The 18,771-nt window shown below is 39.2% G+C and overlaps 1 protein-coding gene across 2 annotated transcripts in view; it reads right to left on the bottom strand.

Moving 5' to 3' along the window:
* The window catches only part of slc8a2b (solute carrier family 8 member 2b), a 165,350-nt gene that overhangs the window by 21,029 nt on the left and 125,550 nt on the right, over window positions 1-18,771 (bottom strand). For both annotated transcript variants that reach the window (XM_041995158.1, XM_041995159.1), the window contains 8 exons: window positions 16,123-16,623; window positions 10,971-11,108; window positions 10,493-10,720; window positions 9,875-10,261; window positions 8,118-8,243; window positions 7,630-7,825; window positions 6,080-6,210; window positions 106-479 (listed from right to left, as the gene is read on the bottom strand). In XM_041995158.1, the coding sequence (XP_041851092.1) occupies window positions 106-479; window positions 6,080-6,210; window positions 7,630-7,825; window positions 8,118-8,243; window positions 9,875-10,261; window positions 10,493-10,720; window positions 10,971-11,108; window positions 16,123-16,503 (1,961 nt within the window). In that variant the 5' untranslated portion in view covers window positions 16,504-16,623. The remainder of the gene's footprint in view (window positions 1-105; window positions 480-6,079; window positions 6,211-7,629; window positions 7,826-8,117; window positions 8,244-9,874; window positions 10,262-10,492; window positions 10,721-10,970; window positions 11,109-16,122; window positions 16,624-18,771) is intronic.

Genomic DNA, 18,771 nt, shown 5'->3' on the forward strand with positions numbered 1-18,771 from the left:
CTGGGTCAACATGATGGAGCACAAACACCCTGAGCTGTTCTGTGGTTTGCTTCAGCAGATGGAACTTGTTCCGCAAATTGTTGTGCCACGTTTCTTTGGACTCACCTGGTCTGGTCGTTGGTGAACTCCAGCTCTCCTCGTGCATCCTCGTAGTCCTCTCCTGCCTTGGCGGTCCCGGATTCAGTGTGGTACGGCAAGATGACGGTGCCACGCGCCCCGGAGTTGCGCACCACAGTCACCTCCATGGTTCCCACACTCTCGCTCACACGCACCAAACGCTCACTGAAGGTGAAGATGCCAGCGTGGTCATCATCCAGGATTGTCACCGTGGCAACCAGGGGCTCAACGAGACGAGCTTTCGGGGTGGCACCCACCTCGTCACTTTCAAACATCCCCTCTGCATCGCCAACACGAAGGTTGAGTAGGCGGACAAAGAAGTGTTCATCTTCCTCAAATATGTCGTCATCAATTATACCAATCTGCAGACACACACACACACACACACACACACGCACACACACACACAGACAGGGCAGAAATTTAAAGATGTGCCTAATAAGTTGTGTTTCAGCTGACTGAGTCTTGTGTCAGTGTTTGTTTCAAACTCCAGAGGAACAGTATTATACATAAGTGTTGATCCATCCCTCAATTCTTTATAAATGTCTCAGAGCAGCCAAACCTCATAATCTTTTAAAATAGTCTTGATCAATATTTCTCCAGTTTTCTTAAAGTTTTTCAAAGTTTTTCTTTGGACATTGATGGTTTTGTTTTTCAACTTAATATTCCGTCCAGTTCTTGTAATCCACTCAACACTGAGCTATGATTGATTTCAGCATTATAAAAGCACTAACTCAGAGGATGAGCTAACATAACAGACAACTTAGCAAACAACTAGTTTTAAATTGGATCTTTATGCACTTTGTCACAAGCAGTCTGTAACAAGACACATCACTGTTCCCATTTCTTTAGCTGCATCCATAAAAAATGTCAAAAATAAGACTTTTACAGAGAGAAATTTGTATTTTTGCTGCAACAATGTGATTCCCCAAGAGATACAAGCTGAAAACATCTCAGTACTGTGCAGTGTGTTTTTTGCACATGTATCTGGAGTGCTTCCTTCTGATTGGCCAACAAGTACCTCAAAATACTATTTAAATTTCAACCAGCAGCAGAAAGAGGAGGTGACTTTTTATTCATTTACCACTCAGACCTCCTATTTAAAGTTCCACCAGCTTTGAGCACACACAGAATCCTCTCCAGAACCTGGACCTCAGTATTATTGAAGCAGCATGAAATCATCTTGTTAGAGAACGGAACAACAGGCAGCCAAGATCCAAAAAAGAGATTTGGAAAGTCCTTCATAAAGTCTGAGGATGTTTTCCTGAAGACTACGTTAAAAAAAAGACAAGAAAACTTGTCTAAGAGGGTTCAGGCTGAGTTACAGAAGAAAGTTTTTTAGAAGCCTTATTCTGAGGTCTCCATCAAAGAAGAGGCAGTAGTTTTAAGGGACTTCCTGGTTAAATAAGGATTCCATTCCATTTTTCATTTTTTCCAGGCAACATATATAGAAATGAGGGCTAGCAAAAGTTTTTTGTACATTTTTGCGTCTGGCTGACACATCTGTTGTCTGAAAGATGCTCTCTTAGTGGTGAAGAGTAGCCACAGCACAGCTGCTACGGACGGGTCCACAGCAACATGGACCAGGAAATAACCACATCCACAGACACTGCAGATGCAGCTGTGCTCACAGGTGGTGGAAATTTAAATAGGAGGCCTGAACTATACATGAATACATATACATGAATAAAGAGCCTTCATCTTTTTTCTGCTGGTTGAAATTTAAATGGCATTTTGAGACGCTTGTTGGCCAATCAGAAGGAAGCACTTTAAAGACACGTGCAGCATGAATCATCCGAGCTTTTCAGTTTAATTCAATTTTGGTGAGAAATCTTCTAATGTGCTCATTATTGTTTAAATATCAGAGCAAATGAGGGACTCATGAGACATGAGTGAGTTAGACAGGACGAGAGAGAAGGCCGAATCAAAGGAAGAAATGAGGATGTGATGAGGCCAAGATGGATTTAGTGTCAATCATCTATTATTTTTCATGCTTGGTATATAACAAGTTATGGAGAATCATGTAGACAGATAACAGAAGCATTGTGCCTTTCAGAAAAAAAAGTTTTCTTCCCATCATTATGCAGACTTTAGTCTGGCTTCGTCTTCTGAATTTTAAGCGAATCTGAATGCTTTAATTATTTATTTTAGAATTGGTGTGTCTGTTCGGTTGAGATGAAGTGAACACAAAACATTTTCTGAACTGGTATGTGCCATCCTGCCTGTTGCTGTCTGTGGATGAAGTTTGTGACAAAAGGTGATGTGGCTTTTGCCAACAGTGCCACAACAACCGACCTTTAATTTCTTTCAAATCTCAACTTAAATTTCTGTTTTTGTAAGCTTTTGTAAATGTCCGCTGTGCATTTGTGACCAAAAATCTTTAGACACTGACATAGTTTTTGTTTTTTCAGTGGTTAACAAACAAGTATGAAGGTTAGAAGGTTTATTCAGAGTCTAATTTACATCTAAACTGGAGTTACACTTTAGAGATTACAACAGTTTGATTTGCAGAACCGTCTTTTTAAAGAAAGCGGAAACATCGGTTTCACAGACAGATGTGGGCTATTCCTTGATTTTTCTTCACAAGTTAAACAAGTTAAAGGTGTGAAGCTGATTCCAGTCTGGCGTTTGCATTTAGGGAGCCGCTGCTGGGAGTTCACAACATGCAGTCATAAGAGCTGTCAGTGCAAATTAGATCTGTAGAAGCAAAAATGCAAGCGAGACAGCGTCAGCATTGTCAGACGGTTTGATACTTTTCACTGGGAAAGTTTACTTTAAAAGACTTAATGAGAGCAAATGCAGAGAATTCATCACAGGTGTTATTTCTTTGTTACTGTAGCTATAAAAAAGTATTCAAATTGTATTTATTTAAATAATAAAGACTTCAATCTACTGCTTTAACTATAAAAATATCACCATTCATACTGGAAAAGGGTTTAAATAATAAGGCTCTGTAGTATAATTTCTATCTTTCTGTAATCAGCTGCTGTGGATGAAAATGATGCTGCTCAAGCACTGAAATAAACACAGACAGAAAACAGTAAGATGAAAGTTATTATTGAGCTCCACAGAGAGGTGTGAATCTGCACATTCAGCTGATAAGGATTCATCACTACCAGCAAGCTGCCACACCTCATACTGTTCCACAATCAGGACAAAGCAAACACGTAGTGAGGCTGGTAAAAAACCTCATGTTAGGAGCTGAAATGACCACTAATCATCAATAAGATCAGCTTCACATTCAGCAACATGAAGTCATCAGTAAAGTACTTTTGTTTTATTTTGTGCTTCTTAGACTTGACAAAACTGCAGTTTCAAGAAATCTTGTTTCATCATTTTTTAAACATCTGAACAGCAGAACTGAATGTTTTTAAATCTGCATCATCCTCTTACAAACTACAAGTCAGAGCAGATCCTCGTTCATTCAGCAGACGTGCAGAGATTAACTTTCACCTCTACACATCGTAACCGTGAGGAGGGAGTCGTGTAGTTCATGGCATTTAAACTGTTTATTTTTGGAGATGTGTAATATCTAAAAACATTCATGTATAAAGCACTATGCTGAGCTCATTTTGTAATTGTGGTAACGTGCATTGTGACATCTCATCAGTTCTAAGTAGCATTAACAACAGCTGAATAAAAACCAATAATTGCCTCTTTCTTTTTTGACATAACACTTGGACTCTTGGTTGGACTGCTGAGGTCTGACAGTGAGGCGTTTCCTCTGTAGGATGGGGACGGACTGTGAAGCGGAGGTGACTTTCACACAGTGGAACTGATACAGCAGAGAAAATGGAGCTCTGGCAGGTGAGCTATTCAAGTTTAATTGGTTTCCTGCTTCTCATTTCTAACCAGCACGGCGATCAATGGAATCCGAGGTTACACGGCTCAAATAAATGACACCAACCTTTGTAATATACTCACTCAGCGTCTCTCCTTACATTCACTCATGGCGGATAAGCCAATTTATAGGCTACCGTCTGTCTCTAGTGCCCAGGCCTGTTTTAAGTGACTCTGCAGGCTATTGCAGCATTCTCCACTCGTCCAGCTCTCAGACTGCTTTTGATCTTTAATCTGGCTTTGAATCTGAGCAGAGATTACCCAGCTTACCAAGTCCTCACGCCCATCATCCCACCTGCTTTCCCTTCACACACAGTGCTTTAGAAATTATAGTTTCATAGTGAAAAAATCTTTACTACATTGTTTGATCCAAGGTGAAAATGCAGGGGAAGTTTGTAGGGAACTTTATAGATGTTCTGTTTAACAGATCATCAGACTGTCCATCTTTAACCCGTTAAGGCCCGACCCATGAAAAAATGGTAAGAAAAGTCCAATTTTTTAAATATGAGGTCTTTAGCCTTTTAACAAAATGTTACAAAAAAATTAACATTTTTTGTGGGGGGATATCTACCATTTATTACCATGTGATACATTAAAAATATTATAATATGGTTTTCTGCTTCTGGGTATCAATTAGGGGACAGAAGACGAGTTTTTAGATTGTGTCCGACAGGATTTTGAGTAAAGTTTATACCATAAATTGAAACAAAATGTCTCAGAAACTGTATGTGACAAATATGTCACGTTGACTCTTATGGGTTAAAATAACATGTTATAGTTAGTGCTGTTAAACTTTCCTGATAGTTAACAAGCCCCAGCTGCGAGTGCACACATGAATCATAACTTCCTCTAGTATTAGCAGAAATAGTACACCCCTGCATAGTTTAATACATGTAACATTCAGAGTTAGCTAGATGAGTTAAACATCTCCCTGAAACCAGAGCAAGCTGTCCAATAAGCTAAAAAGGCCAACAGATTTTAACTAAAGTAAAACACGTTAAAGTCAATCTTTTTTTCATGTAAATGAATGGAAATGATGTCTTTATTGACCTCATGAGCAGCTACAAGGTTTATGTCTTTGAGGAACCTGCAGGGTTTTCATACCTGTGGCAGCAGCAGCATTTTTCTGTCACCTCCTGTTTTTCCTCAGCCTTTCTCTGCCTCTCCAGCTGGGACTCTCATTATTTATCTCATCATCCTCTTCCCCCCACTTTTGCTTTGATCTGTCTCTTTCCAGACTCTGCAGCCAAGCTGCAGGTTATTCAAATGTTTGGTTGTGTTTATGTGCAGTAATTCAGTAACTCTTACTGTGTGTAAGCCAGCTTTGTTTTGCATTTCAGCTGACAGATTTCCTTTTTACAATAAATATGATGGGCTGATTTTGCGAACAGGGTTCATTAAAGTCTCATTTTTTTCTCTAACATTTGTACAAACAAAGGAAAAGTTAGACATAACAAAAGGATTCATTAGCCAAAACAAATAGTTTATATTCTAAATTATTATTATCATTTTATTTAATTATTTTTTTACTAAAGAGGAAGAATTAATGTTCATTATGGTTAGGATTAAGGATGGATTGGTTAAATGTGAGATGCTGGAAATTTCAAAAAGATTTAGCTATTTCTTTTTAGTCAAAAATAAATGAATAGTTTCTTTTAAGAACTGATTGTAAATAATTTAAATTTAAAGGATAAAAAAGTGTTTTCTGCCTCGGGCGTTTGTCAGAGAGGAGAGAAGAAGTTAGTGAACTTGTACTGTAGCTGAGAGATGGCCGGTATCTGCTGTTAAAGGACCATTAAAATCAGCTTTCCAGGCTGAAAACATGAACATTTGGCAATTTTTTAGAAAGGTCCACTTTAGCATTTAGCTTTAGCTCGTCCATTGGGAAGCCATCTGATCCTCCAAACAGACCCCACTCTGCTGTCTGCTGCCGGTAAGGCAGAAACTACTCAGTCCTGAGTAACGAACAAAATTCCCTTTTTAACCTAAAATCACTTTGTGGGCTTCAGTTTCTCCCACATCCTACAGGCTTCTGGTCTTATCTTTCAGGTAGTTTGCGAAGCAGACTAAATTGTGATGTTTCTAAATCTCTCCTCTCTCTTCCCACTCTGTCCTAACTCACCTTTATGTCTTTAGAAGTCTCTCCGGGTTTGAACACCAGCGTTCCCTCAGTATACTCGTAATCTGACCCAGCGTTGGCTGAACCGTCTTCCGTTCTGTAGTCCACATAGAAGGTGTTCTCTCCCAGACCTCCTAAATAAAACAGAAAAACACGTAAATAAGAAGTGATATATATTTTATAAAGACTTTTTTTTTTTACATGAAAACTTCAACCAAATAAGCTGTAATGCCTAAAAACATTGAAATAGGGTGTTGATACACCCATGTGCTAAAATGGCACATGGGTGTATCAACATGCACACAGGGACATCCTGACTACATAACATGAGAAAAAAACACACAGTGGTAGAGTGACAGGACACTCTGGTGTGACCATCACTTAGAAAATAGTTTGCTGCTATATTAAGGTTCAAAACATTGTTAATATCCCTATATGCTAATTATTGCAGTCCAGTCTCGGTTTGTACTGATTTGGCCAGTAGTGCAAAATGCTGCGTATACTTAAATGTCATGCTGGATTGTATTTACAGAAACTCTGCTCTGTTTATGACATCCACCTATCTCAAATACTGTACACAATGCAAAGCGCTGCAGCAGTTAAAACTGAAAATGTGCACAAATGTTGGCTATCCGTCTCAGCTGTAGGCAGAAGACTGATGGTTCATGGAGCTGGACTTTGCCTGTTGCCTGACAACCTGCATGTCCTGTCTGAGCTTCTTTCATGTTCCCCTGAGGCACCATTTCTCTTTAAACAGACAAATAAAAAATCACTCTATGCAGCCATTATGTGTGTGTGTGTGTGAGTGTGTGTGTGTTTGTCTGTGTTGGTGAAGGATCCATAGCAGCATAAACTTAGCTACAGCTGCCAAAAAGGATGAGTAAAAACACCAAACATACCGGCTCTAATCTCAGTCAAAGCAATATATATATATATATTTAGGGGTGTAAAAGTATAATGGAGGAAAAAATGGAAAGACTAAGATAAAGAATGATGAAGAAGCAACAGTTTAGCTTTTTCTAGCATTCTTTATTTGAGCATTTCTGTACGTACAGTTTGTTATCTTGTCATTGATAAATAAAGTTGCTGAAATGGGAATTTGAAAACATTCTTTGAATTGTGTTTTAATGTGTTCGGAAGTTTAAATCCTATCTGAAATATGAAGTATGAGGCTTTAATGGCTCCAGAACAGCACAACATCTAACAACTGATTCACCAATAAGAGTTTATGTTGATAACTTCAGCTCAGCAAGCTAGAAAACGAGATTCAGCTGCATCTAATTTTTCACATTCCTATGGGAATCTGGTACGGATATTTATGGATACAAAGCTTTGTCAGTTTAATAGTCTTTGGCTAAACCTTAACTTTAAGTTCAGTGTAGAAAAATGAAAAGGAACTGATCAAAGATGGCAAAGTTTTTAAAATAAAACTAGAAGTTTGAGCATCAGTGTGAAGAAATGAAATATTTTATAGTTTATTACCCCTGCAGCCTTAGATTCTTAACTTATTCATGTGAACTCATCATTGGCTCCTGACTTATTCATGCCGCTACCTTGACAGACGACAGTCAGCATCAGAACGCCGCAGTTCTCCATGCACTGACTGTGGGTGCTCTCAAATGAGATGCGGCTGCATACGGCCAGGTCGTCGTCTTCTGGGGCCTCCTCATCAGCTACAACAGCGCGTCGCGCGTGATCGGCTGCATGCTTCTTCAGGACGTTGCCAGCGCCAATCATCATACGAGTCGCCTGAAGGGAAACAGAGAGGAAGAGGGGAATGGAAGGAAAGAAAATGTCTGAGAGGATCATGTTCAAAAATCATGTTTTAAAAATCAGAAACTGATTGGATTTAAAAGCAAGTGTTATTTGAGCTATGACTCATGTCCATTAAATATTTGTAATCCAGTTTCATCAGGAGCTGATTCTGATTAAGAACTTTAAAGTCTTTGAACTAATTTATGTCCCTTCCGAACTCAGAGACACCCTCAGCGTTTGTGTGTTTTTGTTTGGCCTGTACTGTACGAGTGTGTGTTTGTGTTACCTGTATGCGGTAGAAGGCTCTGCTCTTCTGTTGGTGCAGCAGTGCGTAGTAATTGGCCAGCTCCACCAGCTGGTCCAACTCTTTATCAGGATATTTCTGCTTCAGCTCCTTCAGGATGCGAATCACCTGCAGGAGAGAGGACACAAAGATAGTTCAGACATCTAGGTCATAAACGTGGTCTAGAGGTGATTCTTATCATCTGGTATCAGCAGGAGGAAGGATGAATTTCCTAAAAAACACAGCCTCACCTCTTAAAAAGTTTAAAACCTTAAAGTGAAGCTCCAGTCAGCCAATAAAGTGGATTAATCCCACTATTTAATATTGTTAGAGGTCAGTTCTGTTAATTGTATGTGTTTTTCTTTTATTGTTAAAGTGGGAAATCAAAACCGAACATTAGTGTCTCTTTATGATTTGATCCATCATCTCTATAAGCTCTAAGTTAACTTCTAATTCAAACATAGGAAACATTAAAACCAAATTTTCTCAAAGCAAAAAATGGATAAAAAGCAGACTTAACAAAAAAAGATGATCTCATTTTCCTCATGGCTGTTTGGTAAATTCATCTAAATGACATGATGAATCTGCAACAACGGACTTTAAGTCTGTGATCAGATAAAAGAAAACTGCCTTCACAAATAGAACAACTACTCTTTTTAACAGCAAGTTGTAAACTGGTGTAAAAGCACATCCTTTAACCCTTATTCCCTTTACAACTTCCTCCTGTGTTTGCTGTCATCTGTACTAATTTTACAATCAAGCTCAGACTTTAAATGTTCAGACAAATGACAGAAAGAGTTCTTCCTGCAGGGAAATGATTTAATATTTTGCATCATGATCGTATCATATTCACCACAATAGAAATGTAATCTGTGTAACTGCATTGTTTGTTGACTAAAGACATGGAAAATTAGATTGAATACTTATTTGACAGATGAATTTAAATTTTACAGCTAGTGTGTGACTTCATTGTTTCACCTCTGTGAACAGCTTTATGCTGCATACACTGTATACTGATGAGATGCTCTTCACTAACCAGCATTGTTTCTGAGATGTTTCGTCTTTTTAGGAGTTCATAAAAAGGTCAGGAGTATTCAAAGTTTCCCACTGAGGGGAGGAAGGATGATGCAGGAGCTTCATCGAGACAATACTCCATCTGTCCAGGTGTTGCATCAGTCTATTACACGCATTACTCTATCATGTGAGTGTTTTATTTCTTTATTAATTTTTGTCTCACTGTAACAAAAGACATTGGTGACATAAGACAGTTCAGACATTATAAGTCAAAGTCAATGACAATTTTATATATATAGCACATTTATACAGCCAAAGCCTCCTAAGTGCTTTACACAAAACAATAACTCAACAGAACAGAAGACCTCTTTAAACAGACGGGAAGGGACGCTGTCGGCTCGGCAGTTAGCTGGGCGTAGATCTTTAACTATTGCAGTGAGATGGGAGAGTGTGTCCAACAAGTTGTCTCTGTGCTTTTATCTGCTGTGCAGTGTTTTGGGTTCTGGTTAGACTTAAACTTGTGAGGTTTTTACTTGAAGCAACACACTTGTGGGAAGATGCCACATTGCTGAACTTCTTACTCTTTTCACTATTTCTTACTGCAGCTCAGACAGATGTCCAACAGCAGGTCAGAGGATTAATTTTCCTGATCTGGTACTTCAGACCACAATTGAAACACTGAAATCCACTCTATTTAATGAAGTTTTGAATGTGTTTTTATCAAGCTGATTGCATCTTCCTCTCACCTCTTTGCGGCTCTCATCCAGCTCCTTGCTGCTCTCCACATTGACCATTGCACTGTTGGAGTTGGGCAGGTTGCCCCCGGCAGCCACGGCTCCTGCTGCACCGACGTTGTTGGCTGCAGCGCCGGCTGTGCCATCCTGAGCACCACCCCCACAGTTTTCCGCAGGAACCGCGTCATTCCCTCTAAGTAGGAACTTGCTGTCTGCAATCATTTCCATGCCACCTTTGTTGGGAGTCAAGTCACCCTCGGTTTCCACGACAATGCCGTGACGTTTGTCAGCACGGTAACGCTTGCCCATATACTTATAGAAGAGCAGGCGGCGGTCAGCAATCCAAGCCAGGATGACACACACCGGGAAGTAGAGCAGGGTTACCAGGGCCTCCCAGACCTGAAACACACCGCAACATCCAAGGAATAATGACAACCAAAATGTCTCCCTTGCACCTTTAACTATTTCCAAAGCAAGGCCTTTACAGACTGTATCACCTGCAGAGAATAAGCCCACTCATCCTTATGTACCTTCGTATGACAACAAATTACCAAAGGTGGATAAAAGTTTAGGCTGTAAAAGCTGCTGATTGAGCTGATGAAGAAAAGCAAGAAATGCTAGTTGCCTCACCTCAACGACGCCTGGAGACATGACAGACAGGATGAGGTAGAGCCAGATGTAGGCGAAGATGCTCCAGAATGCAGTGATAAAAAACACCCTGAGGTGCTTGATCTTGCGTGACTCCCCATTGGGGATCACCCACACACAGATCCCAATGATTACAAACATGTTGAAGGCGGCGCTGCCAACAATGGTCCCCGGCCCCAGCTGACCGGCCTCGAAGCCATGACCGCAAACCTACAGAGATTCAGGGTGGGGCATTTACAGTAAGGGGAGGGAATATGAGCGTGATGACTTCGTATAGACCACAAAACACACAGAAATTTTTTTTTTTTTTTTTTAAAGAAACCATTACTATTAGTCATTTCATGTCATTATTCAGTCTGATGTTGATGTAGAAAAACCATACAGTGTGTTGTTTAATTAAACAGATTTCACTCAAACGTAACTCTGTAGTGTGTTTGGATATGAGTGTGTGTGTGTGTACCTCTATAACCGACAGCAGTATCTCTGGGGCACTGGAGCCGAGAGCCATGAGTGTCAGATTGGAAACGGTTTCGTTCCAGATTCGAACTGTTGCCACTGATGTTTCCCCGTTAGGCATAGTGATGGTCACTTCCTTCTCCTGGTGGCACACAAACACACACAATCCAATAATCTGTACACACCACACTGACCTGAGATAAGGTGGAAGTACAAGACCTGTGAAAAAGTAAGTTCCTTGATACACTCATTCGCTACAGTGAGGATGTTTAACTCAGTAGAGAATAAAATACAATCATGCACCAGAATCCACCGGCTTGTTAAAGGAGCCTAAAGCTTTTACCAAAGCCACACAAACGAATGTTGAACTGTATGAAGTCATACCCAGACTTGTTCTTTTTCTTTTTTTTGTTGACTGATTTTGACACTTTTGTTGAAAAACAGCACACGAAGCTGAAATTTGTGTTTTTTTTGGGGTTTGATGCATATGCATATTTGGGGAGACTACCTTGATCTTGTGTTTTATCCCTTTTGGTCTATTTATTTGATATATCGAGGGACCAAAGACAAAAGATGGAGAAATATCTTATATATCAAGAGAGACCTGGCTGGGACTCAAATAAAACAGATAAATGAAATCTTGTCACAGGAGAAGAGCTGTGAACTTCATGATTTCTCACTGTTTATTGTGCACATTTCTCTTGGGCCAACATAAAACAATTATACTAACTAACCAGATGCTCATGTCTGCTGTGAGGCTGCTGTTTGGGCACTTACTTCATTCTCCTGCCCTTTAATGATCTATGTGTTATTGTCATGACTTTTCTGCCTCTGAGCTGCTGTTGATGATGTGGATCAATATGTGCTAAAATAATATAAAATATACTTGTTTATTTGACTATTGTTTACAACATTTAATGTCTAACAGGGGGGGTTCTTGTGTGTTTAGTGTTGCCCTAGATGATTGTGACCAGTTTAAAGGTGCTCTTAGAAAATTAACTTTGTATTAGAGCAGCAGGATCTCGGTCTATAATAAGCAAACCTTCTTTGCAGCCTTTTAAACATCTTGCAGAACTCATCTTTAAGGAAAAATTGAAACCCATAATGAAACCCATAATGTCTCATTGCAGGAGGGCTAGCTAATGAATCTGTGTTTACACCTTTGCTGGTGCAGAGACCTTCTGCTAACATTTGTAATAAAGTACCATCAAATGGCCACAGATTATGAAGTTGTGGAAAAGAGCTAATTATTTCAGGACTGTGGAAATATGATAACTAAACTGTGGCCACAATATACTGTTTTAATACGTTCACACTTAAGGACAAGGACCATTATGGCCTGAATGAGGCATGGATGGATTTAAAGTTAACCAATTTTATTTTAATCTTTTGATGAATCATAACAATGTCCTTGTTGTTAAGCACAGTGTTATCATTAAATAAGTATGTGACTTCATCAGGCAGGAGCTGGAAGAAACTGAGAATTTGTATGACTGCATGTGGATGCAAAAAATAAATAAATAAAAATAAAAATAAAAAAATAAAAATCTTTATGAATGGGATCAATACAGAAGAAGATAAGGATTGTTTAATGCTTACAGCTCTGGATCCAGTCTCATCTGCTATGTATCAAGGCTAAAGTGCAGGTTTCAAACCTTAAGACCAGCTCAGTACAGTTACCTTTATCAGTTCAACTGCGAAATTGACAAGCATCCATCAGTTACCTGTTGTTCCAGCTTAGATTGAAGTTATGGCTATGCAATTACATTTTCCTATTGACGCCACCGAGGGACTCAAAAGGCTAGTTGTCAAAGTCTTTGCAAAGAAAAACTGTGGAAGTAGTTATTGAAAAGACTCTGGAAAGTTGGGAACTGCATAAGTCCCAAAACATGCACCAAATCGCAATATTTTACTGAAAATAACAGTTTGGCTGACAGGTAACCTGCGCCACAGAAATAACACCCCCACTTTGAACACTTTTGTCATCACTGTATGTTGTGTGTGGTTCTTGTTTCCTTTGTCACATTACTCTACATGACTCAAAGCTTGCCCTCAGGTGACAAATAACATGTTTTTGAATTTGAGTTGATTCACTGATGTACTCTATTGTAGTTATAGTGTGTGTCCACTGCACTCACAAATCCTCATTATGCAGAAGCATAAACAGGAAGTGCATTTAAAAAAACACACCTACACCTGTCCACACATACTGAAACTAACCAGGCCACAGCAGGGCAGAGTTGAGGTGTTGCTGTGGTTACCACAGTGATAAATTATGCTACACAAATACGAACATTTATTTAGACTGACCTTGAAGAGGACTGAGGAATAGCCTGCCTCCTTTAACTCTTTTACTATCTCCTCTGCTCTCAGCTACAAAGTCTATTATCATGCAGTCCTTCTCTTTGCTTCCATCTTATCTGATGAATTTTCCATAATGGTGGTCCAAATGCAATTCGTTCCATCTCTTTCTATCTATTTAGCCGGAGGAATGAGTTAGATACTGTGAGACAGCTCTTGGGGAAGGACAGTCTGGGCCAAATAGATCCAATGAAAATAATTCATGACACTATTACTGGGACAGAATGTAAATGAGACACTGATGGTCCTCAGACTTGTGCCGTGTTTGCCTCGAATGGAAGAGTTTAAATAAGCTTGGGATCTGATTCATAAGTTGTGGGACAACAGAAGTGGAAGATTGACATGTTTGGATTGGACCAATCTACTGTAGTGAAGAGTGAACTGAGCTACGAGGCGAGGCTGTCAGTTTGCTACTTGATCCCTGTTCTGACCCTTTTCCATAGTCGTGAAATATTGGTAGTGGCTGAAAGAATGAAGTTACAAACACAAACAGCAAAAGTGAGCTGCATCTGAAGTCATAGAGCCACTGCTCTACATCAAAAAGAAAAACCTAAGATGATCCAGGCACCTGGTCAGGATACCTTTATGACACAATGCAGGGTGTTTTGGACATTTCCTACGAAGAGGAGGCTTCGAGGCAGACCCAGAACTTCCTGGTGAGATTTTAATTCACAGCTGGAAAATCTCTGTGTTGCTCTGTAAGAGCTGGAGGAGGTTGTTGGCACAGGAAGGTCTGGGTATGTCTGCTCAGACTATTCCCACTGCAGCCTGAACCCAGGTAAGAGAAAAGTGATAAATTAAATAATTAAATAAATAAAACTTGTATTCCTGTACATAGTCTTTTGGCTTCTTTGGTGCCCACATATACATGAAAAAACAAGCACCATCTCTGGAGTTCCGGTGTGAAAACTTGTTTGCTTCCTCGCCCTCCTGCTTCCCTGATAGTTGATCATCCTGGCATTTAACTCTTCGTCTGCAGATCATCATCCAGTGTTAGACTGCCTTGTAGATTACATCTCTTCTCTCTTTAGAGACATGCTTTTCAAGTTTTTAAATATTTGTTGTGTGTGTTGGACTAACACTTGTTTTCCTGCCTGCTGGTCATTAAGTCACGTTCTGATTCCTGGCCTTCATCCCTGCGTCACAATGATTCCTCACTTCTTTACCTCCACCTACTTTAATCCTACCTCCACCTCCCTCCATTCACTGAGAACAAACTGCATCCTTCCGTTCTTTTCTTTTCCTGACCTTCATGTCTCCCCATGAAAACTCGACCTTCCTCCAAACCTCTGAGGATGCCTCTTTCAATTTTTTTCTGCAGTGCTCAACCTCAACACTTCAACCATTACAGGCCACCTGGGACAACCACAAACACACACAGCTGTGGGTCTGCAAACAAATCCTTCCAACGATGGATTGAAGGTCATTCAGTGTGTTATACAGTATAAATGGATGGACGGAAAATCTCTGTCGACCCCATTAAAGAAAAACATGGCAAAAACAGTGACAGGTAGCGATCCTGGATGCTTACTGACCTCACACACTTCTGAATCGTTTGTGGCAAAATGACGGCCTTGAAAACGTCATCATGAAGGGTGGTTATTTTAGGATTTTTCTTCAAGGTCAGCAAACAGTAGGTATGAAGGAGTGATTTACTTTTGCTTCCTGCATGTTGGCAAACTTTTCTCTGATTTTGGTTGTGGGGAGGTAATTTAATTTAACATTAAATAGGATTCAGATTAAAATGATATTTATACACAAAGAGCCAAAAATGGTCCGATTTATTCAGCTTATCCTCACATTAAGCTCTCTTTACAAAGTAAAGCCCACCAGAAAATGTGTGCACACTGTTGGCATCATCTCCTGCCCTCTGTCTGCTCACAGTTTACTGTAAATGGTCCAAAGCACCTGAATGTTGGCAGAAATAATCATGATGATTGGTGGCTCTTCACAGTTAATATGAGTAGCAGCAGAAATAAAGACCATAAAAAGATTTTTATCTATCTGGAGCAGACAATAAGTTGTTAACAGGCCAGGAAGTGTATGCGGTCTCTGACCACTGACCCACCATTAATTCGGTAATTGAGGAGTTAAACAATGTTTTATATGTTACAGCCAAAAAACAGTCAGTCAGTGAAGTTTCCTACGCTGAGATATTATTTGAAGAATTTCTGTAGAACAACATCATTTATTATTATTCATCTTTTGGTACTTTAGTTGTTTTTGTTTGTTTTTTAATTCAGTTTGATGAGGACTCATAATCCACTACATAGAGATTGTGTGACAGATAACGATGGCTTTGTTTTCAGATTTTGCTCACAGTCTCACTTTAAAATTTAGTAGAACTGGAAATGTGCAATATATCAGCAGGCATTGTGCAATTTCATTGATGCACATTGTTATGTAGGACACTTTGCAATTTGCACTTTAACATCTTGATTTAGATCCTGGTTGATGAAGAACTCTTTTTATTTCCATCTTATTTTTCTTGTCATTATTGTGCACTTTAATCTCCTTCTGTTGTTATTCTTATTTTTATTTTATTGTTTGTAGCGTTTTGGCTCATCAAGAGACTAAAGATGGAAATTAGCTTTGCTATAATAATGCATATTTACATTTTATGTTCATTAATATGCACTGTCCCTTTTTAAAACTTAAAATAAATTTAACTCAACTTAAATGTTCTTTCTAATGCAACCTTTCTAAACAGAACACACTAGTTTGGTATTTTTCAAAGCCTATTTATCTATAAAAATTTAGAAAAATTGAGATCAACCTTGTCTTTACTCTCTTACCTGTGATGTGATGACCTCTATGGATGCCATGAAGCGATCAGCAATGATGGATACTCCCAGGAACATATACATGAGCGACACAAAGTAGACCACAGCTCTGGCCACCTGGTAGCCAAGTCCAGGCTGGTTGGGCTTCCACACGGGGAGCAGGATTCCGGGTTTGCACACAGTCTCCTCCTCACATTTGTCTTTATTCCCAAGTCCTGTGCTGTTTCCGTAGGACAGGGAGGGTGGGAAGGAGAAGGGAAACGTGGAGGGCAAGACCGTTCTCAGCTCGGGGACAACACTTGGCTCACCACGCTGGGACTCTGGCTGGCAGGGAGGCAGTGGGAGGAGGAAGAGGAGGAAGAGGAAAATGGGTGGAGAAGCTAAGAAAGACATGGTGGTCTTCGGTTCCCACAGGCAGCAGGAGGGAAGGGTGATGAAGAGGACAATGGGATCAGGCTGAAATGGGGCCTGGAGACTCCAGGTAGAGAGCTGAGAGTGGTGCAGTTAGGTCACCTACAGTCAGAGGGAGAGAATAAATAAGTTTATTAGAAAGGGGAAAATATCAAACATAAACACATAGAAACAACTAACTTAGAGGATAAAAGAGGATAAAAGAGATCTGAAAAATGTGTTGGATTGAACAGATTATATATATATATATATATATATATATATATATATATATATATATACCTGCAAACTTTTTAGCAAACTTTTACATTTCATGTAACAGAAATGGCATCTACATTCCTGCATCAACTTTACCAACAGAAGCAGTCTGTTGTGTCATTAAACAATGTGCAGAAAACTTTTAAACATGCCAGCAGAATAAGGTCTGAACACCATCAGCTACAGAGAAGTCACAATCTCTGCTTGTTCTCCTGAAATTCAGAAAATGTTTCAGTTAAAACCTCAGTATGCTGTGTGTTATAAAATATAAATTAATGTTAACTGAACTGATGAACTGAGCTGCTTCTATTTATCTGTCTTGATCTTGTGGGTTGAAAAAGCCAAGAACATTATCTGCTTTTCACTGACTCATTGCTGCTTTTACATTTAAAGTTTACTACTTTCAGACACCTATTTATTCAAACTTTGACCTTAAGAAAGTAAATCTGGGCAAAATAAACTGATAAAAAGTGTGACTCAGAGCAGAAGAGGAGATTCAGCAGCGATTCTGATTCATGCCAGTGAGTCACTGGCACAGAAAAATATGAAACAAACAGAAATGAAAAGAACTTGAACTGAAATGAAAAAAAAGTAAAGAAAGTTAGAAAATGATGTGACTGCAGATATGGAGAATATTCTGAGGCCATGAAGGGAGAGAAAGTGAGGTTGAGGTAAGAAGAAAAAAGTAAAAAGCTTACTGCTTGTTTGTTTGTTTGTTTTTTTTTTGACAAATTATACAGAAATAAATAAATAATCTTTCATTTGAGTTTGAAAATTTGAGGCAGGAATTTCAGAGAAAAAAAAAACAAAACAGAAATGAAGGTAATAAAGAAATGGAAAAGATGTACATGTAAGAAAGACACAAAAACAATGAGGACGATTTCCGATCTCCTTCTAAGGTCTGACACTATGGTTGATGTTTGTCCAGCGGTCTTGCTACAATGACCCTTCCCACATTGAAGTACTCAGTTGTACTGAAAAACTACATAAACCGAGTAGAGCTGAGTCGAGTAGAGCCAAGTTGGTACTAGCAGAAGGCTTAATAAACTAAATTTATCAGGTCAGGTTGCAGCTATAAAATAAGGATTTCATCAGAGCAAAGCAACAGTTTAGAAATGATTAGTTTACATGACCTTGAGTTGAGTTGTATGTTCTGCTTTTCAGTCACAATTCCTGAAATGTTTAGATTTCTGACAAAAGTCACAGAAAAATAACAGCTTTATTGGGAGTTCGGCTTTATTGACACAAACTTACACATATTTTTTACATAAAGATAGAAAAGGTGGGACTTTGCAGTCTTTGCTGATTATAAAACCTCATTTGACAGATTTAACCAATTCGACCTGCGACTGCATTTGAAGATTTCTTTAGGTCAGAATAAAAAACAGTCTGCTTCTTGGTCTGGCTGATCAGGTTTTCTAGTCTCATGTCAGCATGCTTAATAATACTTCTCTCTGTGCATTTCTGCAGCAGTAAGTATGTAATCTTACGTTATGTTGAGGTCATGGTCAGGCCTTCTGGTTGTTTGAGGAGCAAAGGAATGTGTTATGTTTATAAGTCCCAACAATGATATAAAAACAAGGATGCATGTTTGGACATGAAAGCCGGACTCCTGCCAGTTGGTGAGATTTAAACCTCAGCATGAGACCAAAGGATGGACAGATGGACCGAATGAAATTTCTGCAATTTACCTAAAATACAATAAGGTATTTTTTTTTAATTAAAAAGTGGAACTTTAGGAAGCCTCTATATAATCTACAGAGTTAGTTTTTGATGCCAGAATCAAGCTGTGGAAAGTAGCAGCTTCCTGTTGTTGTGTTATCATGAATCAAGGTCAGTCTCTGCAAATGTTGCATGTCCCTTGATAAACTTTTCATGACAAACATCAAGCCTGATGAGTTCAGTGTTTGGACTGGTGTGCGGTTTGGATTAATCTAACCAGACAACATGTTTATCTTCCTAGTTTGTTCTTGTGTATCTGCTGAGGCCTGA

The sequence above is a fragment of the Melanotaenia boesemani genome, chromosome 9, assembly GCF_017639745.1.
Source record: "Melanotaenia boesemani isolate fMelBoe1 chromosome 9, fMelBoe1.pri, whole genome shotgun sequence".
Taxonomy (NCBI): domain Eukaryota; kingdom Metazoa; phylum Chordata; class Actinopteri; order Atheriniformes; family Melanotaeniidae; genus Melanotaenia; species Melanotaenia boesemani.